Source organism: Esox lucius, chromosome 24, assembly GCF_011004845.1.
Source record: "Esox lucius isolate fEsoLuc1 chromosome 24, fEsoLuc1.pri, whole genome shotgun sequence".
In the NCBI taxonomy this organism is placed as follows: Eukaryota; Metazoa; Chordata; class Actinopteri; order Esociformes; family Esocidae; genus Esox; species Esox lucius.
The window spans coordinates 5286398-5313028 of record NC_047592.1 but is presented as its reverse complement, the minus strand read 5'-3'; the positions used below and the strand labels follow the sequence as shown (position 1 = coordinate 5313028).

At 43.9% G+C, this 26631-nt stretch overlaps 1 protein-coding gene across 6 annotated transcripts in view; it reads right to left on the bottom strand.

The window, feature by feature from the left end:
* The window catches only part of LOC105020790 (RNA-binding protein with multiple splicing), a 35933-nt gene continuing 9302 nt past the window's right edge, over positions 1-26631 (bottom strand). The window contains exons 2-8 of one of the 6 annotated variants that reach the window (XR_002196056.3): positions 22281-22358; positions 20507-20545; positions 14948-15010; positions 12551-12701; positions 9536-9605; positions 3931-4037; positions 1-3138 (exon numbers count right to left, since the gene is read on the bottom strand). Coding sequence is in view for 2 of the 6 variants with exons in the window: in XM_020043265.3 (XP_019898824.1) it covers positions 9543-9605; positions 10692-10819; positions 12551-12701; positions 14948-15010; positions 20507-20545; positions 22281-22358 (522 nt within the window). In the remaining 4 variants the exon portion in view is untranslated. Of the gene's footprint in view, positions 3139-3333; positions 3374-3930; positions 4038-9535; positions 9606-10691; positions 10820-12550; positions 12702-14947; positions 15011-20506; positions 20546-22280; positions 22359-26631 lie in introns of those variants that run through there. The other 5 variants (XR_002196058.3, XR_002196059.3, XR_002196057.2 and 2 more) reach the window with 5 other exon arrangements.

Below are 26631 nucleotides of genomic sequence, written 5' to 3'. Positions count from 1 at the left end.
GAATGGCAACATCAATCTTTAATGGCTTATGCCCTGTCTTCATTTACATGATCATAAAAGCCTTTTCTCATCTATTTTTGGTTTTAACAAAAGATCTCAAAGAGCCCCTGAAATTCACTGAAGTATGGATTCTCGTCACAGTAGCAAAACATGAATTTCAACAGTATGCATTGAAAAAGAAAACAATATATACATGCTATGAACATGCACATAGCACATACATTCAATCATACAGTAGATTTAGAACAACACATACATTTTTCCATCCAACAAATGAATATTACTTTTTGTCTTTAAAGGTTATGTTGGGAAACAAAATGTCCTTCCATATGTTTAACTCTACTTGACAAATGACATCTCAGTGAGAGTAATGTGGCATGGATCTATTCATAAACATATTCTGGTTCTGACCAGTTTTCCTCTTTGTAGTCACATACCCAGGTTACAATCAGATAAAGACATGTAATTCTTAATGATGTCATCATCACGTCACATTGATTTTGCTGTCAGGTAAAATAACAAGTTAACATTACATTTAAAACACATTATTTATTTATTTTTTATTTTTTTGGGGGGGGGGGTTGCTATCAAAACAGTAAAAAACAACAACCTCCCTTTCATCAGTCTATGACATCACCATAAATGTACATCACAATAACGGGATTTAGTTTTGGCCAACATGTCTGGGTATAGGAAGAGTAACCACTACATAGTGAGATAAGTACAATTTAAAGGGGATAAAATTGCTAAAGTGATGAGAGCGGTGGAGTATTGTGAATTTTGGGGTACTTATGCACTAGTTTTGAGATTTCTACTGGAAATGGAAAAACACAAAAAGAAATCTTATTTTTAACATGACAAAAAAAGGTTTCAAACGATCACACATTCTGGGTTATGAACGACCCAAGTTTGTGAACTCACAGTGACACTTTTGATCTGGAAGGTTAATTGCATCGGCATTTAAAAGGAATATACCTAGATGAATGCATTTACAATGCTTATGTACAGCAGGCCCTTTATGTGTGGGTGTCTTACACATTCTCCAGAGCAACGTCAAAATGTTTTTAGTTCCGTCCCATGTTCCACGTGTTATCAACAACTCATCGGTTGAACGTAACATGGAAACACGAGACTCAGTACCTGTGTGCGTGTGTTTATAGTACAAGACAACCGGCAGCAAACCGAACTGAAATCTTAAAACAGCAAACTCGGTAAGCCACATTACAACCAGAAAGATTACTCTTGATTTCTGTTACCCACTTTGGTAAAAATGTGGGCCGTCGAAGAGTCAACTCGCAGGATTTGCTGGTTAAGAGCAACCAGTCGTTTAAAGACTTTTCATACAAAACACATTACACTCGTATTTTAATGCTCTAACATGGATATGTAGGTTTTACCTGTATAGGCGACCTGTAGAGATGATGTCTCACCAATGTTTTCAGTTTCTTTTTGATGCTTTCAGACAATGCGATTAATCATGGACAGTAAAATTACAAACAGTTAACTTAAGTCAACTGATTACCTCTAGTAAAAACATTAACAAACTCTAAAAACATTAACACAATGTTGCTGAACCAGTCTTTTCAAGCAGTAGATTACACAGAAAACACTTGAAAGCTACTTCTTTCGGGATCTTAGGACGCTCTGGCAAGCAGGCGAAGGCAGGAAATAACAGCACAACTTCAGACTATATCAGAGGATTTGACACAGGTGTTGGCATGGAATAATTCCACGAGCCAAACCTTTACGCATACGAAAGCACCAGTTTGGCCCGTGTTGTTTTGTGTGCTGCACTGTTCTTCTGGTTTACATTAAAGTGTAGGGCTGATTTCCCACGCAACATTAAACCCGGGGACTAAAAACTATTTTCAATCCGAAGTCCCAGTAGAAGTGCTTTCTTAGTCCAGGAGTAGAATGAATCAGGACAAGGGAAACCACCCATATGCTGCGTTTAAACAGGCAGCCCAAATCAGTTTTTTCCCCTCACAAATTGGTGTCAGATTTTTCTTTTAGGAGCTTTCAGAATTAGTAAGAAAAACGGATGATTTTACATAGTGCTGATTTGAAAATATTACACAGGTATTCTAGACTGCCAACTGGCATCCAAGCATCGCAGATGTCATAAGATACTGATTGGCTAAGCACTTGCGTTCTTGTCTGACGTCCAATTGATCTAGGTATAGGTCGCACAATTCCATAACCCAGTTGTCTAAAATAATAATGTGCACACCATAATGTAGAAGTTAAATTCCCAAGAGATTGATCGTGTTTGGCATTGGTTTGGTGCTTTATCCTATAAAAAGCCTAGGGACTGACGTAAAGCCCCACAAACAAATTCAAATCCTTACCGTCACAGCAAAAACGTACACTGTTAGAAATAGTTTATCTTGTTTTTATGGCAGATCCATCAGCCTGGTAGGACCCATAGGAAAAGTAAGGAAGATCGATGGTCTCTAACGTTATTCTTCACACACTTTGTACACAAAGAACAATCAAACATTTGAAACATTGGCTTGATTACAAAAATACACTTTGGTTTATCATTAAAATATCTTAAAATATACAGCATTGTCATTGATTTTTCTTTTTTTTTCTTTTTGTTTTCTTCTTTTGGCAAGTCATGCTTTTACACATAGTAATATTATTAATAAAGAAAGTTTTACAGAATAGTAATAATTATAGTCAGTAATAATATAATCTGGTAACATTTTGATTGTACTGTATGTAAATAAGACTTTCATTCACGCGCGTTTACAATCCGAAACGTTTAATCCCAACTCATATGTCCAAAAATTCCACTTTTCAGTGTAAAGCAATATACTTTGTTTTTCAACACGGGTGGTCTCATGCCAAATAATAAAAGGTTTGTGAATTTCAACAAAGGGTTTTCAAGGGTCTTGTTCCAATAAGCACAATCGCCCAGCAATCTTTGCTAGCATGGATATTGGAACGTTGCCTTTGAATTAGGCTAAGTAATTGTCATTAAAGCATCATTAGGTCTTATGTACTGTACTTGAACCAAAGTTTCACCAATCATTATTGAGAATGTAACAGTTTAAAAAAAGGAGCGGGTGGTGGGGGGGGGGGTTGATGTGTGATGGCAGATAGGAAGACCTCAGGCCCAAGAGTTGTCGCTGTCTAGAAGAACCAGAGAGAAGGAGGGGGGGGGGGCCGAGAGAAAAAGGTGAGAAAGCGAGAGAGACCAGGGGAGAGGGACGGGGGTGGCCGAGACAGAGAGGTGAGAGAGAGAGATCGGGGGAGAGGGACAGAGAGAGAGGCGTGAATGAAAGTGAGAGACAGAATGTGACAGGGGAAACAGAGGGAGAGGGCCAGAGAGAGAAAGACAGGAAAGAGAGAGACAAAGAAGGAGAGGCTAGAATGGAAGTGAAAGACGGACAGGGACGGACAGGGACGGACACAGAGAGACAATGAGCGGTGAGTGAAAGAGACAAAGACACAGAGAGAGAGAGGTGGGAAAGTCAGGGAGATGGGGAGAGACAGAGAACATGAGTGGCAGAGGGAAAAAGAAAGTGAGGGGAGAGAGAGAGACAGAGGAAGAAATATGTTACCATGGCGACAGCACCCAAGCCCCCCCCCCCCCCAACACACACACACAAACACACACACACGAACACACACACACGTTGTCGCCACACGTCTTGTTCTGGGTGTGAAACCGAAACCACCCTCGTCTTCAGCCGGCCCAAACTAAAATACCCAGAGTGACCGGACAGCCTCAGGCCACCACACACATTTCAGCACAAGTCACCGGCATTGAGAAATCCTTTGTGAAAACCTCCACTCAGCTTTCACAGGTTCCTCCACAAATCTCCCCACTCACATTGGACCGGAGCTCGGCGACCAGCTCCAGGTGTGACTTACACCCCCCAGACTGCCCCAAGTGCCCTGACTGTTCGGCCGTGAACTTACCGACGGTCCACTCGGCGGCGAACGAGGTCACGAGTCCTCAGTTTGGACGTGAGAACCGCCGGCGACGCCGTCAGGGCCAACCGAGACCACCATCACACATCAGGAACCTGGAGAGAAAACAAACCGTTTAAAAAAATGGATAAACGTTAGTCTGCTGAAGGTTTATAAGACTACAAAGGCCTTGATGTAATGATTCGGATCCACTCGGCAGATTTGAACCAGAACGAGGGAGACATCGGTAATAATGAACATACAACACCCACGGTGACAATACTCAGCCAACTCCGCTAACTGACAGCACATTACGACGGAGGATTATGACAAAGGTTATTACTAAAAGCAACGTGACCTTCGGGGTGATCCAGGACTGATTTCTTCAACTGACTTGCTGACAACCGTGCGCACAAGCGCGCGCCCGCGTGCACGCTGGCAACTCAGGCATGGCTGGCCAGGTACCGCGTTTCTGTGTGTGCAGCCTGAGACGGAGGGGAAATCGGGACACATGCTTCACTAAGCCGTGCATTCTTCAGATTTCTATTTGTTCGAGCCGAGGCCAGAGACTCGTGGGTTTATTGTGGACCGCTGAGAGGTTCAGACATTTGGGTTTAATATGTTACAGCGTTTGACTTGACGCAGGTGTGTTGTAATGCAGGACGGCCAAACAAACACACTGGAGGCCTTGATTTCAAATGGATTTCCCACCGGCAGTTTCCCACGGTTAATTTTGTTATCGGAAAATGCCATTAATGATTCACGTACATAGGCTACCGTTTTTTTTTGGGGGGGGGGGGGGTACAGTACAGTTCCATGTTTGAATCACAACATTCCCACAATAGGAAAACAGACTTTTGTGGCAACAGATATATGGAATTATTAGGTTCATTATAATCAAAGTACATTTGATGTCATGGGGCAGAGCTCTTCTCATGGCCAAATCAAAACCGACAGCCTAACAGTATTGTAGAGTGTGTTATAACAGTGCGTTATAACAGTGACATAAAAAGACAGAGACAAAGGCCCTTAATCGTCCGAAAAGCCTTTAGGCTGGAGTCGTGTTTATTACATTCCTAGCACATGCAGCAGACTGGAGAGGTGGTGGACCCACCTGGTTGTGTGTGTGGGAATCTTGGACAGGGCAAACTCTGGTGTACACTATGTGTTTGAGCGTGTAAACATGAATAGAATAATTAAAGTTAATTTCTATCGTAGGAAGAGAACTTTAAACACATCCTTCAGTTCAATAAAAAAGTCCAAAACCAACTTCTGAGTTTGGTGAAGTTATTTGGGGGAAAGAAATAAGTAAATAAACTATTTGTTTTTCACATCAGGCATGTTTATATTGTCGTAAAGTATTTTAGTTAAGACGGCTTAGGTCCATCATTTTACAAAAGAGGAGTTAGTTTCCTGTGTTTCTGACACAATCTGTGCAACAAGAAACACAGTGCGTATAGTATGTGAGGTCTTAAGAGGGTTTACTATCGTCCAGGGATAACAGCACGAAACAGACACACGCTGTGAAAGAAAATGCATAATTCCACACTATACCTGGACGAGACTACAAGAACGTAATTCAACCAAAAAGGCTACTGGTGAAACAAGCAAGCAGTCCACAAAATGGGGTCTGCCCAAACATGGACAGACTGTCAGACTGAAATTTATATTGTGAACTTTCTACTGTTGCCGTCAGGCTCACTGTGTGGAAATGAGATTCTGCACTGCATGTCTGAGTAAGAGTGAGACTGAATGTGAGAGAAGGTGTGGGTGGAGCTGAATGTGTGAGAGTGTGGGGTGGGGGGGGGGGGGTGTTTGAGAGTGTGATGGGGGTGTGTGAGAGTGTGAGGGAGGGGGGTGTAAGAGAGGGGGATGTGTGGGGGGGGAGGTGAGAGTGTGAGTGGGAGTATGTGAGACAGAAGGGCTGAAGACCTACATCCTAATTATAGCGTCTCATCTGGGTGGGGTCAGTTGTAAGTTCAACAGGAAGTGCCGGGTTTCTCGGGTTTTTGGTCATTTTTTGGTCACTAGAAGGACATGAAAAGGCGGTGGAGGAGAACGGAGCAGAGCACACATTTCAAACCACAAAGCTATGACAACATAAGCTGGTTACCAACACGGTTAGCACGCAAACTTTTCAAAATGGCCGCCTGGCTGGCAGTCAAGACGCCAGGTGATTAATAAACCTAATCAGCGGCCGTTCCCGAACGCCACTGCTGTGTAGGGCCAATCTGTGAGGCTCTCGGGCCGGTCTCACATTTCATCCGTGTCACCACCCCGACGACATGCAGTCTCCCTCAGTCGGCTCTCTGGTTGCCAACCACATACCCAAAATGAGGGGCTGCAGCCGTTTTAAATGGTCGAACAGCTACAACGGAACAGGCAGCGGGGAATGACTGCTGGACCCTTAAGGTCAACTCCAGGGTCAGGTCATGGCTTTTACAGGACCCTGTTCAGAAAGGCTAGGAGTTGCTGACAATTTCATAACCTCAATATTATTCTTTGCAGTTTTCGTGTTGCTTATGTTTTTCTTATTTTGGCAACCTTGCTAATGAAAACCAGTAGTTAAATAGGTAGAAACTAAAGAAACTAAAGATGCAGTAAACAACAACACGGTCACGTTAAACTGTAGTAAACAACAACATGGTCATGTTAAGATGTAGTTTACAACAACACGGTCATATTAAAAGATACAGTAAACAATAACATGTTTGTATTAAGATATAGTAAACAACAACATGGTCATGTTAAGATGTGGTAAACAACCAGATGGTCATGTTTAGATGTAGTTAACAGACAATACGGTCGTGTTTTCTCTTTCAGGCCATTGTATTCCTGTTTTACCACAAACGTGTTACTGAAATATAGAGGTATGTTCAAGCGGAAATGGTGCGTGCATAACCTTTCTATACACAGCATTCGACTGAAGAGAGCTGATTGAAACAGGCGGGTGCTCTTACGTACGTACTTGCTGTCTTAAATACACATCAACAACGTTTATGAGCACTCTGCACAGGCACGCAGGAGAAAGGGCAAAGGCGTGGGGTCAACGGAGGTCGGGCACGAGGAGGGAGCACCCCTGCAAAGGGCACCAGTAAACAAAGCCTTCGAGCGTAACTTCATTATCCATTTCCCAGCGTCACAAACGGCACAGGAAATGGACGGCATTACGGTTCAAACCGGGTGCAAAGCTCCCTGGGTCTTTCCAACTCACGCCTCGCAATTCCTTCACGTGTTTAATTTGCCGGTCGTGTGATTTGGGAATGCGTCTACAGCAGCCTGTGTCTTTATGTGTGCGTGTGTCTTTATGTGTGTGTGTGTCTTTATGTGGGTGTGTGTGTATGTGTGTGTGTGTGTGTGTGTGTGTGTGTGGGTGTGTCTGTGTGTGTGTGTGTACTGTGCATGTGTGCAGATTCGATAAACAAGCCGAATCATCTAGAAACACTGATTGGCTGTCTGCAGTAGGACGCAGGGATGTTGTTCTTTGATCAGGGGTTAATGATCATCAGGGCAGCCTGCCTCTATGAATGACTTGGGTTCGGTTTGACAGAAGGGTAATTAGGTCCCTATTGACCCCCCCACCCCCCCCCATCTCAGTCCCCTGGAGGAGCCCAAACCCCCAGAAGGGGCGCTTATTTACTGTGGCCTGTTCTGGTTCTAGACATGGTCTGAACATAGCCTGGAGACTGTCTGTGATGCAGGGTTATGGGGACACCACCTCCTCTACCCGCACCTCCCCATCTCCCCAGCCCTCCCATGGGGTTCCGGGGAACGTGTTCCTTCCTGTCCGAGCTGTGGGTGTGGGGGGAGGGGTGGGGTCTGGTGACAGTATGCCTGGCGCCGAACAAACACACGGAGACGCGCGAACGTGCACGGACACACACACCTTCAGGAACAAACACACACACACACACACACACTGTCAGGAGATGTGCCTGGCTTTGTGGTGTTGTGGCTTCTTTGTACAACAGTGTTTTGTTTGTCTACCGCCAGACGAAAAAATGCAGCACAATCGGATCGGCTTACTGTTGACTGTTCCATGCAGTGAAGCAGCTGTCCTGATTGGACTTCACTCATTTCTTCCACAGCCTTTAAACCCTCTGTCTGTCTCTGCAGTCTCTCTGTCCCTTTAGTCTCTCTGTCCCTTCAGTCTCTCTGTCTCTGCAGTGTCTCTGTCCCTAGTCTCTCTGTCTCTGCAGTGTCTCTGTCCCTAGTCTCTCTGTCTCTGTAGTGTCTCTGTCCCTAGTCTCTCTGTCCCTGCAGTGTCTCTGTCCCTAGTCTCTCTGTCTCTGAAGTGTCTCTGTCCCTAGTCTCTCTGTCTCTGTAGTGTCTCTGTCCCTAGTCTCTCTGTCCCTGCAGTGTCTCTGTCCCTAGTCTCTCTGTCTCTGCAGTGTCTCTGTCCCCAGTCTCTCTGTCTCTGTAGTGTCTCTGTCCCTAGTCTCTCTGTCTCTGCAGTGTCTCTGTCCCTAGTCTCTCTGTCTCTGCAGTGTCTCTGTCCCTAGTCTCTCTGTCTCTGTAGTGTCTCTGTCCCCAGTCTCTCTGTCTCTGTAGTGTCTCTGTCCCTAGTCTCTCTGTCTCTGCAGTGTCTCTGTCCCTAGTCTCTCTGTCTCTGCAGTGTCTCTGTCCCTAGTCTCTCTGTCCCTGCAGTGTCTCTGTCCGTACAGTCTCTCTGTCCCTTCCGTCTCTGTCCCTAGTCTCTCTGTCACTGCAGTTTCTCTGTCCCAACCGTGTCTCTGTCCCTACAGTGTCTCTGTCTCTCTGGCCCTATAGTGTCTCTGTCCCTACAGTCTGAGCTGGTCGGTGATTGCCTCTCCCCTGGTTTGAGGCACAATAAGGAGCAATAGGACAACAAAGGAATTCCAGTTGAGATAATTCGTTGTGTGTCGAGCCGGGCTAAACTGAGGTACAGAATGCTCTTGGTAACGGGGGAAGAGTGTGGATTCCCAAAATGAAGATAGAGCCGCAACGCTCAATGTCACCGTTTTCCCTCTACCCAGAAGTCATTGCTACAACCAGAGGTTCAACTTTCATTTTGATTAACTGCTTTGAATGTCAAGTCCTGTTTAAACCTGGTTCTAGCATGGATACCGCACCCTGATCTTGTCCTGATTTTTTGTTTACGCTCACGTGATCTGATCACAATCACATTAATGCATATTGTTATTGTCTACACCTAACTAAAAATGTGGGTACAACCAGAATGAGGATCACATCAGGATTAAGGTCACAAAATATGATTTAATGCCCAACAGGGGAAAGTGTGCAGACAGAACCTAATGGTGTATTTTCGTGACACCATAATCAGCTTGTTCAACGGCTCTATTATTATGTTTTTTGGGCCGGTATCCAGTTGCATTTTGGTCACCTGACCAGATATCATTCGACATTTGTATTTGTAAGCCCTGGTTCCAAAGCCGTGGTCTGCTCACTGGGCGCGTCATTCCTAGCTAATGTTTAGGAGAGTAAGTAAGTGTGCATTTTAAGTGTCATAACATTTACTTAAGCATTTTCAAGGCCTCATACAAACGCAATATGTCATGAGATCAGACTATCCTGGCCTGAAGATGTGCATGTGTATGCGTGTCTGTGTGTGTGTGTTGTTCATGTAACTCACACATACTTCAGCAGAACTGCCTGGATTTCCATCCCTGGGGAGATCCATCTGCAGGAGGGAGCCAGCGAATCTGAACCAAAGACACATCAACAACGTGATTCACTAAACACAGCGAATCTCAACCAAATCTGAATCAGCAACACGATTGGTTTAACACAGGTCATACTGAGAGCAGTAAACATTTGGTAAACCCTCTGAGGTTAAAGAGTTAGTCCAGGACTTTTCCGAATATCAAATATCAATTTTTTTTTAATCTCCCATTATGGTCTGGTTGAATACTATGTTTGTTTCTGTGTTAATAATCTGTATTTACAGTCACTATCAGACCTCAGTTTGCCATGACATTTCATGACAGTACAGCATTTCTGGTATACATTTTGGCTCGACCGTGCCACAAAAATGTATGATTGCATCTTTAATTTCAAAACAATAAACACATTTTCTTGGTCAGTTCTCTAATACTCATCACACAGGATAATCCGGTCGACGCTCTGAGATTCATCTGAATAAATCTGACTCGGTGGCCGTAAGAATCAATTCAGTTGAATTAAGTCCACCAGTCTCAACCTACTTTCACATCGTGAATCAATTAATACAAATCCGGATTCACAATCAGTTCATAAATGTCTTATCAACTCTTTCACTTAATGTGTGGTTCAACTCTTCACCAGCTGCATGTGTGTGTGTATTCAGCTCCGGAAACAATGAAGAGACCGCTGCACCTTTTTCTTTCCTTTCCAAAAAAGTTGAAAAGGAAAAGTTCTGAGTGAGGAACAGAAGCGTTCAATTTTTCAGTGGTCTCTTAATTTTAACCCTTCTGTTCCTCACTCAAAACTTTCCTTTTCAACTTTCTTGGAAAGGAAAGATAAAGGTGCAGTGGTCTCTTCATTTCTTCCAGGGATGTATGTGCGTGTGTGTGTGCGAATGCATGTGTGTGTGTGTTTGCGTGTGTGGGTGTGCGTGCGTGTGTGTGCTATAAAAAAAACAAACGGATCATCGTCCTCCCACGTGACGCCGCGGACGGGTTAGAAGACCGACAGGTGCCGGTGGGAGTTTTCAGGGAAAGGTGTGGCGGTGAGTGGCTAGGTGGCGGAGGGTGCGGAAGGGTCACCTGAGCGTGGAGAGAAGGCGGGGTGGGTGAAAGGTCAAAGGTTACCTGAGCGTGGAGAGAGGAGGGGTAGGTGAAAGCAGGAGGGAGGGCTTGCGACAGGTCCGCCGGGTACAGCGGGTATGACGCCCACACGTCGGGGCTGCTGGGATATAGGGTGGGCACCGTGAGTTCATCTGTGGAGACAAAGAGCAGGAGGAGCGCCGTGAGGAGGACTGGAGGAGAGGGGAGGTGCCGGGATGGGGGGCAGGGGGGGGGGGGGGGGCGTCTCCTCTCTTCTGATGTGGAAGGCCGGGATAGGTGAAAGGTGAGAGGTGATAGGTGAAAGGTAAGCAGGCCATGATCGGCTTCACCTGTCCTTTATTTTCTGAGTGCGGGTGGAGGAGAGGAAGCCGTTTTAGAGTATTAGGATGCTCCCAGAGGCCTTAGAAAGTGACAGATCAGAAATAATAGGATGGAGAGGATGGGGATGATGATGAGGACAAAGAAGATGAGATTAAGGACAATACTATGTGATTAAGAATATACTCATTTAAAAGAGTATATTTACACTACAATAAATCATTCAGATTAAAAGCAGTTGTCATAATCGATTACTTGACAGAAACCATTGAGGCATGTTCCCTGTCTAAACATCAAAAAGTAGAATTGAAGCTCCAACCATTTTAACAACAAAATATATATTCTACAACGTAATAATAATGTCTATTCCACGTAATAAAAATTGCTTTTTCTTGTAATAATAATGTCTATTCCATGTAATAACAATGGCTTTTTCATGGAACAATAATGTCTATTCCATGTAATAACAATGGCTTTTTCATGTAACAATAATGTCTATTCCATGTAATAACAATGGCCGTTTATGTTATAACCTTGTTTTTCCCCGTTCTAGGTGCCGCCCTCCCCAAAAAAACATCTCACATCAGTGCTATATCTGCCATAAACGGACACATTTAAATGACCCCCTTATCAGAAAATTGCCATCAAGTCATTGACTTCAGTAATTGTTTCCTTGCATTACTCACAAAAACCCTCTCTCTCTCTGACCAATCTAAGATAAGAGCAATGTTCATTAAGTCTGAATGCAACCAGAACTACGCGGTCGACAGGTTGCCTCTGTTCAGCGGTCACTGGCAGCCGAGCGCAAGGTACTAAACGCTCCGCAGAAATTTCACTGAACGCAAAAAGAAGTTCGGAGGTTGACACCGGCAAATCTCCCTCTATCTTAGCAGTCAAGGGGCTGGCTCCGCGTGTGTATTACGGAGGCAAATGATGTGCACGGAGAATGTTTTTACGAAACATCGAACATGAAATTGAAAAAGGGGACTGTGTTTCGTTGAAAGAGGGAAAAGACCAAGGACAAGATGGGCATTTCGTCAGTTTAGTATGTAAGCGTCGGGCTCAAACCCTAATGAAGTCTATCCCAAGCCTCCATGAATCAACACATCATGTACAGAGAAAGTGTTTAATGTAGTTTTACTGCTCGACTAGTGGACCCAAACAGTGGATGATTGACCATCAAAGGGAAATCCCACATTTTCTGTATTAGCTGCCGTGTCTGCTCTCCTTAGTTCCTTGGCTGAATAAGAAGTAGAAGAAAGTCTCTGCTGGGCTTATTGTCTCAGAACGAAAGAGGTTCATTAGGAACTAACATACTGGTTTCTTTGAAATGAATTGTTATTGGCTGATAGCCGTGGCATATGAGACACCATATACCAGGGATATGACATCACATCAGCCAATATACCACAGCTAAGGGCAGTGTCCAGGCACTCAATGTGTCGTGCTTAAGAACCCAGACACAGGCAGTATGAACACAGAAGTACACATAAAGACAGAGATCAACAGGCAGAAAGACCGACAGAGACGGACAGACACAGAGATACACAGACTGGCCCACTCACATGGGTCTCGGCTGATGAACTGGGGGCCGGGGCTCTGCAAGGAGGCAGGGGGGTTCGGGGTGCCCACCAGCTTGTTCTTGGCCATCTTGGTGTTGGCTTTGGCAAACTCCAGGCGCAGCGTCTGAGGGATCTCCGGGTCGAAGCGGACACCCTGGGGTCAGAGACATGGTATGACTCCGGCAGATCTTTTGTTTAACACACAGTGAGGCACAAGAAAACCTACTTAATTTGTCTTTGGTGCGCCCAGGGGGTACCCATGGCTATGAAGAGCTATCGGGAAGAAATGAGTCTTGAGGAATTAGACTTGGACACAGACCATCACGCTTACAGGACCAGCACATCTGGGCCCCGGGTCAAAAAGACGCTACTGAGAATTGTTAGTCAGCAATTTCAGTCAACAGTTTGTTTGTTTAATAAAGGCCAACTATCTAAATTTGTTTCTAGCCTCATCAACGCGGTTCTCAGGGCTCGTAGCTAGAGGCACTGACCTCCTGGGGACCCCAACTGATTTAGTTAGTTGTTCTCCCTCAGACACTATATTAACACTAGTATACCTGCAGATTTTAGTTTTTTTTTTGGTTAAGATTTCTCAAATTAATCTTAGCCCCCAGGCAGAGAAATCTTTTCTCTGTTGCAAAATAACAAGACTTGCTTTAATCAAACACTTGACAGAAATAGAAAGTCAACTGTGCCAGCAGCAGAATGCACAGAACAGTACAGGTGTCACATCGACCTTTTCCCTCTTGACATCCGAGTGCAACCTAACAATGTGACCTATAACCCCCATCGACCACAACCCTCCACACACCTCAGACATGTAGGGCTGTCTGATAAAATATTAGGACACCACTGTGGGGAAGTACAGTACTTGAGGCTATTTTAATTTAACAATATCTGCTGTCCGTTATAAAAAACAAAAAAAAGTCTGTATTCTACCAAAACATTTTTCTTCTCCATTACGTTTAGCTCCAAGACTATAAATATGGAATGCGGGATGAACAGGGCTCCTCTTCATTGAAAAACAAAGGCGCTCTCTGTTCGCCGTGCCTTGGGAAACAACAGCGTTAGCATTAGCATTAGCCTGCCTATCCACCCCTTACATCAACCCCAGCTACTAAACTTTCTTTGTGTCAGTGACGGTGTGAGAGAGAAATCACAGAGAACCGGATCAATTGGGAACGTAGCACATGGAGGGAGTGTTGGCGGAGCACACCGAGAGTCCGTTCTAGGTCCGTCCCAGCAGGCAGGCGGAGAGCCGCGCTGAAAGAAGCGAGAGATCGCGGTTCTCATGAAGGCAGGAATTAACTAGGATTGCCTAGGCTCAGTGCGCCTCTGCCTGTAGAAGCTACGGGGGGAATGATAAGCTACACAGGGATAATGAGCACTGTACAGCTCTTTCATTTGAACTCTGAAAAAAGTTCAGAGGAGAGCCGCTCCTGTTACCCCTCCAATGGATTCTTACGTTTTGACGCGAGGGCAGGTTTTATGTTAACGGTGTCTATCATGTCGGTATACCTTTCCTCCTGGCTTTGAATATGCACTGGTTATGGCCCAGTACACGGGTTTCAGTAGTCGGAACTCGCTGTAAAGGGCCGTCCTACCATGATCGGTATTGGAGATTGTTTAATTGGAGACATATCCTTCCCTATCCTAAGATTTATTTTGCCTTTGATAAACCTTGTATATTTGGGGGATTGTTCCAGTTCGATACAGTAGCTGCAAGATTTTGTAGAAGTCATAATTATTAAGCCAAATATAATCAATTACATCGATCTATTTTTGCACCTGAGAGGCAACGAATGTACAACTAATTATTTTATTTATTATTTTATTTGCCATCTCTGAAATGTTTTGTTTCCACAGATTGACTAAACGCGTTGCAGGGATCATTTCTGTTTTGCATCAGTCTGTCCACATCAAGCAAGGTCGCTTTAAATTAACTAGATTAAACTAAAATCCTAGATTAATGTGTGATATTCCGGTGGAGAGGCAGTGCTAATTTTACTGCGTTAAAAGCAATTGACCTTGTACGATCCACTGAGGTGCCAAAGCTTGAGCTTTGAAATAAAATGAAACGTGGCTTATTTGAAAATCTGACTTTGGAAATAAAAAAAACTTTCACAGATATTAAATAATCTATTAAAAGTAGGAAATGTTGAGGGAATTGGCACATTTCAATCGTTGTCAAGCACGGCTATACATGTGCCTTGGCTTGTTTCGAGACGTACAGCTGCTCAGAAATTTATTCTAATATCCGACAGCAGCTCGAATATATATTCATTACCTCACATTACAAACCTGAAATTGTTACCGATATGGAGGAGAAAAATAATGTATTAGAAACCCTGTTAGACTGGGCTGTACTTGAGCACAGCCTGAGGAGGGTACGGTACTTACGTTCAAGGCATTCTTGGCAGCCTCTGCCTCTGATCGACTGTCAAAACTGACAAACCCCACCGGCTGGAGAGTTGCAGCAGGCAGGACGCGGGGCGGGAATAAAACAAAAGAAAGGAACAGGGTTTTAGGCAATAATACGGACTCAGCACTTCTCATACTGAGTGACATGCACATGCCCCCCCCCCCCGCTAAAAGCGCCCGCGACACAGAGAGCTAAAGGCCTGCAGTGTGGAAAGTCCACAGAGAGTTCAACACTCAGTGTGTGTGTGTGTGTGTGTGTGTGTGGAGCTCCCCATCACCAAATAGGGGCATGGGGCAGTGAGAGTGTAAGAAAGGAAGAGAAACAGAGGGAGGGAGGGAGGGATGAAAGAAGAGGCTGAATGAGGGGGGGAGAAAGGAGGTGGAGAGAAACAGGTGAAAAGAGAGGGAGGGGAGAGGACTGGTACAACGGATCGAGGTGGAGGGGGAAGGAGGAGGGGGAGACGAGGGGTGCGGAAAGAAGGGGAAATGGAGGGAGGTGTAGAGAGAGGGGATAAAGGGAGGCGCAGAGAGGAAAGAGTAGAATGGAAGGGGAAAGGAGCAAGGGGGAAGAGGCAGGAAGAGTTCATGTGTTTACCAAACTCCAAGCAGACTAGTTATGTGAAGCAGCTGAGCATGACTCATTCCCGGTCTGCGTCGCTCACACCAAAACATTAGTAATGTGTTACAATTTGAGAGACGTCTTTCTTTTGTCCTCCGGGCCAATGTTTAAGAAATCAGGATTGACTGAAGAGAGGCGGCACTGGTTTGGAATGAGCAGTTATCAATGCAGAAATCTTTCAGGTTGGGGGGTCTGTGGGAGACTAAAAATAAACACCAGAGGGGGAGAGACAAGGTACAGGAAATACAGTGGGACAGCAAAGACGGAGAGAGGGAGAGTTGGGGAGAAAGGAGAGAGAAGGAGGGATTGGGGAGAAAAGTGAGGAGTTGGGGAGAAAAGTGAGGAGTTGGGGAGAAAAGTGAGAGAGGGAGATATGGGGAGAAAAGAGACAGAGCCTTAGAGGGAGAGACGGCGAGAGAGAGAGAAATGCGAAGACGAGAGGGAGGGAGAAAGGGAGATATGAGGAGGTGAGGAGAGGGAGGGAGAAAGGGAGAGACGAGGAGGTGAGGAGAGGGAGGGAGAAAGGGAGAGACGAGGAAGTGAGGAGAGGGAGGGAGAAAGGGAGAGACGAGGAGGTGAGGAGAGGGAGGGAGAAAGGGAGAGACGAGGAGGTGAGAAGAGGGAGGGAGAAAGGGATTGACGAGGAGGTGAGGAGAGGGAGGGAGAGACAAGGAGGTGAGGAGAGGGAGGGAGAAAGGGAGAGACGAAGAGGTAAGGAGAGGGAGGGAGAAAGGGAGAGACGAGGAGGTGAGGAGAGGGAGAAATGGAGAGACGAGGAGGTGAGGAGAGGGAGGGAGAAAGGGAGAGACGAGGAGGTGAGGAGAGGGAGGGAGAAAGGGAGAGACGAGGAGGTTAGGAGAGGGAGAAATGGAGAGACGAGGAGGTGAGGAGAGGGAGGGAGAAAGGGAGAGACGAGGAGAGAGTTCTCTAAACATGTTCTCAAGAGGCTAAGCCACACCGGGAGATGTAGAAAGCGTTCTAGGGTTATGGGATTTATTTAACAAGGTAAAAGGAAAAAAAAGAAAGTGTGAGACAGAGAAGGAGTGACTGGGGAGGGATTGACAGAGAGAGAGAAAGAGAGAGAGAGAAAGAGTGAGAGAGAGAGAGATGTTAAAAAGTGTAACCAGAATATAAATAGAAGAGCTGGAGTTATGCAGCTTGCTATATATGGCAATGGCTGTGTTCTCTGTGGGAATTGATTGATTTACATTAGTAATGTCATCATTGTTTTTCAGGAAAGATCAACTCAAAGCACAGTGAGCACAGAACATGGGAGAGGCATTCAAAACAAATCCTTGAGTCCATTACACCGCATGACAGCTGCATAGGACTGTAGGATAGAGGTTCTCAAACTTCTCCTCGGAGACGGGCAGCCACCCTATGTTTTTCAACTTCTCCAGAACTAGCACACCGGATTCAAGTTGTGAAGTAATTTCACTCCCTTGATTAGGTCAATTGGATGTGCTAGATCAGAAATGTGAAACGTCTGCCGTTTCCTGACAGCAAGTTTGAGAACCACTGTAATATATTACACCGCTTGACAGCTGCATTGGACAATATGACAACTGCATTGGACAATATGACAACTGCATTGGACAATATGACAACTGCAGAGGACCATACCAAACTGTATAGCACCATATAATAATAATTTATTGCATTTCATTATAGAGGAATAATCTCAAAGTGCATGAAAAAGTAAATGAAAATAAAGAAATAAGAAAATGATGATATTAAATAAATATAAAAACGTCTTTCCAAAAACGCTGTGTAAAACGTAAAGAAAAAGACAATGCAATGATGTGCAAATCATTTAAACCCCATATTCAATAGAACATAGTTCAACATATCAAATGTTGAAACTGAGAATTGTTTATATTTCTTAAAACATATATGTTTCAAAAAAGCTGGGACAGGGGAAGCAAAAGACTGAAAAATGTGTGTAATGATAAAAAAAAACATCTCTAAACAAATTAGGGTAATTGGCAACAGGTCAGTAACATGACTGGGTTTAAAAAGAGTATCCTAGAGAGGATGAGTTTTTCAGAAGTAAAAATGGGAAGGGGTTCACTACTCTGTGAAAGACTGTGCAGGCAAATAGTGCAACAATTTGGGAATAATGTAAAATTGCAGTTTGGGGATCTCATTATCTATGGTACATAATTTCATTTAAAGATTAAAGAGAAATCTCTGTATGCATGGGACAAAGCCAAAAACCAATATTGGATGGCTGTGATCTTTAGGCCCTCAGACAGCACTGCATTAACTTGATTCTGAAGTAAATATCACTGCATGGGCTCAGGAACACTTCTGAAAACCATTGTCTGGGAACACAGTACGTCACTGCATCCACAAACGCATGTTAAAAGACTACCATGCAAAGAAGAAAAAAAGATCCAGAAAAGCTGCTGCCTTCTCTGGGCCCAAGCTCATATAAGATGGACTGAGGCCAAGTGGAAAACTGTCCTGTGGTCTGACAAATAAAAATGTGAAATTATTTTTGGGAATCATGGACCCACACAGCATCCATGATGGTATGGGGGTGCATTAGTGCACATGGCATTGGCGACTTGCACATCCATGAAGGCACCATTAATGCTTAACAATATATCGGAGCAACATAAGCTGCCATCTAAATCATATCTTTTTCAGGGAAGGCTTTGCCGAACCACATTCTGCAAGTAACACAACAGCAGTCCGGGTGCTAAACTAGCCTGCCTGCAGTCCAGACCTGTCACCCACATAAAACATTTGGCGCATTATGAAACGAAACATACAACAAAGGAGATCCCGAACTGTTGAGCAGCTGCAATCCTATATCAAACAAGAATGGGAAAACATTTCACTTTCAAAACTACAGCAATATGTCTCCACAGTTCCCAAACGCTTACTGAGTGTTGTTAAATGAGGTGAGGCTACACAACCCTAACCCTACACAGAAAGTACAGCGTTTTGAATGTACAAGCAGCCTACACGTCTACAATGTCATAATGCACGATCGGAATTATAGATGAATAAATCATTTATTTTTTGAGATCCGGGGCTATTCATAAAAGATCCGGGCTATAGTCCCGGACGCCCAGGCCTAACGACGCCACTGTCTTAAACTATAATGATAATACAGTAAACCAAAATTATAATACATATTATTAGGCCAACGGGAGTAGGCCAACTGGTGTTTAAAAGCCTGTGTGTGTAGCCCTGAGGCTGTCTGGAAGGAAGTTCCAGAGGTGGGGTCCAATGAAAGAAAAGCAGCAGTCTCCCATTTTTCTGAGCCAAGTGGTTGGTTCATTGAGCAGATTGGTGTTGCTGGTCCGTAGAGGGGGTGGATGTTCTTAGGGGCAGAGCAGGTCAGATAAGTAGACAGGTCCGATGCCATTGATAGCTTTGCAGACTAAAAAGATCATTCTAAAGTAAATTCTTTGAGGGACTGGAAGCCAATGAAGGTTATCAAAGAGAGATGTGATGTTGGCAGATTTATTTTATTGTCTTAGGATGCTTGCAGCACTGTTTTGGATGAGCTTTATTTTATGAGTTGAATTTGCTAGCAGACCCCCATGTAGTGCATTCCCATAATCAATTCTGGAGAAAACAAACTATTGGATATGCTAAGGGGAATGATGTGGCCGTCAAAGGCAGGGCTGATGCTGTAGTAGTTGATGGTTACTGTGGGGTGCCTATAAGCATTGCCTCTGTCTTGCTGCTATTGAATTGGAGGAAGTTGTCCTGCATCCATCATTTTACCTCATCCAGACAGTCGGACGGGGGTTGACATGGCAGATGTTGTGTCCGGTTTGGTTTTAATGTACACCTGTGTGTAGCAGTGGAATTGAGCACTGTGATGTCTGAGGATCTGGCCAAGTGGGAGCATGTACAGCAGGAACAGAATTGGTCTTAGCATCGACCCTTGAGCGACACCACAGGTTAATGTGAACTGATCATACCTCACCGAATCCTGGGCACAGGAGTCAAAAATGTTGATCGACTGTGTCGAAAGCAACATATGACCACGGCATAGGACCATATTAAAAGTGTATTTTACCATATGACACACATTACACCGTGTCTGCATAGAACCATGGGGCAAAAATGAGAGGTCGTCTCATTGGGCACAACACATGTGAACGTTTCCGTTCCCCCTGGGGTATGTTCACATTTCAACGACATGACACATGACGTTGTTACGCTTTATGAAACCTACATAAGCAGCATAAGAACTTGGCACGAAGGGGAAAAAAAACAATCCTCCAAACGCTGACATCTGAAGGGAAGGCTTGTTTGTTCTGGATTACTACGATGCAAGCACGGAGCCCTTTGTTCCCCCTTTACACTAATGAATGTGTCCTGTCTATATGAAGGACAAGGCAACGTGGTATTGAGCGCTCTGACTTCAGTTAAACTGCCAGGCTGTCCTAGTGGGCAATTGCGAGACCAGCTGATTTCCATTCACCTCCTCTGTCAGAGAATCGTTCCTGTCAAAACATTCACTTTGACAACTGAAGTTCTTCCCATCTTCCTCACCCAACATCCCACCAGAGTCTGTGTCTGCTCTTTGACAGCCAAAGGCAAGTTTCTGCAACCCGCCACCCCCCCCACCCCTCCCCACACACACACACACACACCAAACCAAACCGAAATACACTTCTTTCTTTTATATTCAAGCTCTATAGGAACAAAAGGTGCTAATTCTAAAGTTTGGAAGTATTACTCTGAGATTGTCAAAGGAGCCGCACGTTACCCCGTCCTGCCCCGCCTTCAGTCCCCAAAAGGGGAAACAGTTGGAGGAGGAGGCGAGAGGCCCGTTGTGTAAACTACGCTGAAACAGCGCGCTGTGGGACCGAGCTGCATGTTCCACATAAATTACACATAAATTACACATAAATTACACATAAATTACACAGGGAAAACAAATCACGTACCTGTTTTGAGGTGAGTTTAATCAAGGAGCCTTCATAACCCTAAAATACAAACCAACAAAACGGTTGTCACAAACAGGATTACTGGAAAACAGAAAATGTTCAGGTATTTGCATTGCTATCATAGAAATACGGTTTATTGCCTCTCCTAAAAAAAAAGGGAGGGAGAAAGTAGAACAGAAATTCGATGTGAGGTGCGGTATATTCCCACTACGTATGAAACAGCCACTTTAATGTGAATTTGTTAAATGTACAGTACATGTATCTGGTTACAGGTTTGGAAGCATAAGACCATGAAGGCCTAGGGCAAGGAGCGTTTCTGTTCAAGGGTTATTCATGAAAACAACATGTAGAGGCCCCTCCAGATTTAGGCCCCCTGATTACCCATGATTTACTGCTTTAAAAATTCACATGACATACCATTTCAATATACATACCAAATACTTTAAGTAATGGGGTGTCTCAGTAATGAAGACAGGCCCTACATTGCGTAACAGAACATATACCTACATGATGGAATAGAACATAAAAACGACATAATGGAATAGAACATAAACCCCACATAATGGAATATAACATAAAACCTACATAATGGAATAGAACATAAATCCTACATGATGGAATACAACATAAACCCTACATAATGGAATAGAACATAAAACCTACATAATAAAATATAACATAAAACCTACATAATGGAATAGAACCTAAATCCTACATAATGTAATAGAACATAAAACCTACATAATGGAATAAAACATAAAACCTGCATAATGGTATAGAACCTAAATCCTACATGATGGAATAGAACATAAGCCCTACATAATGGAATAGCACAAAAAACCTACATAATGGAATAGAACATAAAACCTACATAATGGAATAGAACATAAATCCTACATGATGGAATAGAACATAAACCCTACATAATGGAATATAACATAAAACCTACATAATAAAATATAACATAAAACCTAGATAATGGAATAGAACATAAATCCTACATAATGGAATAGAACATAAACCTCACATAATAGAATAGAACATAAAACCTACATAATGGAATATAACATAAATCCTACATGACGGAATACAACATAAAACCTGCATAATGGTATAGAACCTAAATCCTACATAATGGAATAGAATATAAGCCCTACATAATGGAATAGCACAAAAAAACCTACATAATGGAATAGAACATAAAACCTACATAATGGAAAAGAACATAAATCCTACATGATGGAATAGAACATAAACCCTACATAATGGAATATAACATAAAACCTACATAATAAAATATAACATAAAACCTACATAATGGAATAGAACATAAATCCTACATAATGGAATAGAACATAAACCTCACATAATAGAATAGAACATAAAACCTACATAATGGAATAGAACATAAATCCTACATGATGGAATAGAACATAAACCCTACATAATAAAATTGTACATAAAACCTACATAATGGAATAGAACATATATCATACATAGTTTATCAGAAGACAAATCCTACAACGGAAAATAGAAAATTCTGGTTCCATTTATAAGTAGCATTATGTTCGGCAACTATGATGAAAATGTTTATATCTTGAAACAACACAACTAATTTTAGAGACACTGGGTATTTTTCCATGACTACAGGTTTCTCATTAATCTGTTTTGAATGAATTCCAGGAATCCAAAACATCTGATTGGTCATCCTCACTACTTCAACACAGCCTGTTTAAAGACTGTCATACCGTGCATTTATTATGTACAAGCATACCTTAAATGGTCTGAAAAGTAGATAAAGCTCCCGAGGTTTAATATCCAGGGGTAGTCCACTGACAAACAGCGTCCGAACCTAAGGGGGAGGGAAGAGAGATGTTGATGTATTTTTCATTACCCTTCAGAAATTATAAATTGGTACCGTAACTGACATTGACAAATGAGTTAGGACACAGTGACAGAGCAATGGACTCTGAACTGGTACAGTGGCACAGTGCTTTTAGCGTGTGATTTACACCTGACGCCAAGGCAAAACCTTTGAAACACAGTAAGATCCTATAGCTAATATGAACATCCCTTAACAGCCCCTCCCTATCCCTCCGAAACGGACACTTTATCTGTTTTCCTCTGGTCCACGGAATCTACAGCAGAGTCTCTATGGCCAGGCTCTCCTGCTGTTTTTCCCCCTTTGTTTTATGTGTGAACTTTTCAACCTGGGAAATGTGAGCGGGCCGAGTAAGTGCCTCGTTACGATTTACCGGTCATCTCAGAATAACGTCAGGTGTACGGTCCTCCGTACGAGACAGCGAACTGCGGAAAATGACACGAGGAGAACCGGGAAAGAATTGTGACTTTTTAAGGGAATGTGTCATACTGCAATGCCGTCAGAATATGTGACCAAAATGGGATCGGTTACATCATGTGGGAAGCAAGCCAGCAGTCGAAACCGGTTAGATTTACGTCATCCAGATAAATTAAATTACGTCATGGTCCATTTTGGCAAGTGGAGAACAATGACGCCATGAAATGAAACTCATTTATCTGGTTATAACAGAGATTCTGCAACATGTTTTAAAACCTGAGTGGATATGGGGGCGGGGGGGGGGGGTCTGAGTGGATATGTACAGGCTAAGAAGAGTTTGAAGAGAGACAGGAAATGTAGAGATCTACGAGCCCAAGAACTGTCACTGTGTAGTGAACAGAAAGGAAACAGCTCAACCATACTACCAACTTTAGTTGTTTTGTGTTCAGTGTCCAATAATGTTTTTAAGTGTCAACAAATCTGCACTATAAATGAATTCATCAGACCTTTCATAAGTGCATATTATCCACAACATGTCATGGAAACCCCTGGGAAAAATATTTTACCAAAGGACAATTTGGCAAAATAAAAGAAGAATTGGCCACATTTACTAAGACCACCATGCGTACTGTAGTCTCCGTACAGGCCTGTAAATGAAGACCCGGCATTTAAAGTGAAGACTGTTGAAGTGGAACTGTGTTTAGCTGTGTAAAAATGCATGCCAGGGGCTATGAGGAGTGTAGATCTCACAACTCACCATTTAGCATAACAGGACCTCGACCGATGAGGCGATAAAACTTTCAGCCGAAGCAACGGGAAACTTGGCGCGGATGCCAAAAATGCTCCGACACAAACAGAGAAGCCTAGCAACTCCAGAGCTGGCACACTGAAGCACCAGCTGGCCAATTCAACCTCTATGACTTTCTCACCTTAGCCCGTATCGTATCTGAGCCAAGCTAACTCTACAGATCTGTCACTAGTGTCTATCAGTGAAGGTTGGCTTAAATTACCGTGTCTAAGCTCAGAGAAGAGCATCCAATAGGTGAAAGGCCATGTGACTTCTGGACATGTCAAAACAAAGACTTTAATTCACTATTATGTACAGAAATCAGAAGTCAGGAAGTGGACAGCAATAGAGTCTATCCAGCTCAATAAAGAGTGACTCGTGACTCTCCCTGTGTAGTGACATGCAGAGACATGGTTTCTCCTGTCTGAGCTGGACTAGGTTCTAGTGCAGAGACATGGTTTCTCCTGTCTGAGCTGGACTAGGTTCTAGTGCAGAGATATGGTTTCTCCTGTCTGAGCTGGACTAGGTTCTAGTGCAGAGACATGGTTTCTCCTGTCTGACCTGGACTAGGTTGTAGTGCAGAGACATGGTTTCTCCTGTCTGAGCTGGACTAGGTTCTAGTGCAGAGACATGGTTTTCCTGTCTGAGCTGGACTAGGTTCTAGTGCAGAGACATGGTTTCTCCTGTCTGAACTGGACTAGGTTCTAGTGCAGAGACATGGGTCTCTCCTGACTGACCTGGACTAGGTTCTAGTGCAGAGACATGGGTCTCTCCTGACTGACCTGGACTAGGTTCTAGTGCAGAGATATGGTTTCTCCTGACTGACCTGGACTAGGTTCTAGTGCAGAGACATGGGCATCTCCAGGTTCCATTTCGGTCTACTTCCTGAACTTAGTATGACAGTTTGTATTGTGTTTCATTATTTGAGCTGGAACATGTCGAGGGCTCGAAACGTCGCTCTACAGATGACTGTCCATCCTAATTAACCAGTAATTATTATTTTTGGATCAGTCACTCTCAATTAAGCCATCATTCTTTGTGGTTATGATCCCCTCAAACACAGCCACTGCTGGGTTCGTTAAAGTGCATCACTCTTGTGAGCGAGTTGGTCACCACCTTTCAAAGTGTGTTGCATTATGGTTATTATGGGGGTAAAAAGTCTGACTTGCATCATATGTCGACCGGACCATATTTTGACTGGATGGACTTTACACACACTAGGGAACTGTGACACCAACCGTTTAAACAACTGTTCTGCTACCGTTACTTACAGGCATTGGCCAACCTGGCAAAATCAGGCACATTGAAATAATTTCTGAAGTCAGTTTCTCACTTTCTCACTGAAAAGTGTCCTTTCCACAAGTCCGCGGGCATGTTCTGGTAGTCAAATTGATTACGTCACAGGTAGGAAAGTGTAGGATAATCCTAATATGTTTGTATACTTTCACATTCGGTGTGATCGCGAGAAGGAATCAGCAGTCGCCTCGGCTATGAAGAATTAGAACGATTTCTAAGCGCTAGGCCAACACTGTTCTTCCGTCTGTTTCCACAAACAAATAGTCTAAAAATGATCTTAGCACACTGAGCCATATTACTCCCTCAGTCCGCTACAGTAAAGTTATAACGGGGCTACGCGGGCGTGTCCTTCTAAAACCGCGGTGCTACAAGTGAACTCCGCACACATTCTCACCAGACGGTGGCTTCGCTGTAGTTGTGTTTATGGGGTGTCAGAGTTGACAACACGTCACTTTTACACACACGCTTTAACGGTGGTGAGGGCACACAGCAACGTGACACAGGCGGTCTGTAAACGCGGTTGTGTCGAAGTTCATTGCGGTGCGGTGGCGTCGTTAGGCCCGGGCGTTCCGGGGCTATAGCCCTGATTCTTTTATGTATAGCCCCGGATCTCAAATTGACCAAAAAAATTATAATAATACAAAAATGCATCTATAAATCCGATCGAGCATTATGACAATGTAGACGTGTAGGTCGCTAGCGTGTATATCGACATTTTCCGCATGTACATTCAAAACGCTGTACTTTCTGTCCCGGCCGGGTCGGGTGGTTGTGCTAAGCCCCGAACGTATTGTGATCCTAGCGACGCCTCTGGTGCGGTATGTTCAATTTGTGGTACAAACGACTCATATAATAAGCAAAATTAGTTTTGCCTGACGTCGATGGCCTAGACAAGCAAGATAAATGAATGTGTTGTATACCGCCGTGCTATTTTGTTATCGGATGTAATTACCACCGACTCGGCCTGGTAGCAAACAGGTTCGCCTACGAGAAAGCAGGCAGCTAGCCAGTTCAGACCAACAGTTTAAAGCCAACGGTATTAGTAAAGGTTTGCGTGTCTAGTTTTGTGGTGTGCCTCAGAGCTCATATTATGGTGAAATGTGTCAACAGTTCACCACACACATCTGTTACTGATTACGTTTTAGGACAACATCCTTAACACGGTGTTCTTCTGTCACTAGTTAGATAAGACATTACACTTTTACGCAGTCAACTGAATAGACTAACGCAAAAAAGACATGTGCCACCATGCACGGTATTCTTTAACGTTCCGCTCCCGCAGGAACTTCCGATTGATTGACGGCCACGTTTTTAAGAACATCTCCCCCGAGTCACTGTGTCTGTTCCACATACGCCACCTGCATTTCCATATTGCTGAGGTGCCCGGTTTCAAGCTTGGAATCACTGACCATTTATGGTGCTCCCATGCACATACACACGCTGAGCTTACGTCGATCAAAGACGGCGGTCCCGCCAGCAGCCAGCTGGGAACTTTCATACAGAGCGCGGCCGTTACCTGGCAACAGTTAGCAAAGCCCAGAGCACCGGGCCAAAAACATCAGATCCTATTAAGGCCACCTTCGCTCTGTGTCCTGCGGGAGGAATGCACCTCTAATCAAGTCTCCATGATGCCGTTGCCTGTGAATGACATCAACCGCAATGGCCAGAGACAACGGTTCGGGGGGCCCGGAACCGTCTAAAGCCTCGAAAAAGGGGTCTTGTGACTCGGCTGAGTCGTCAGAC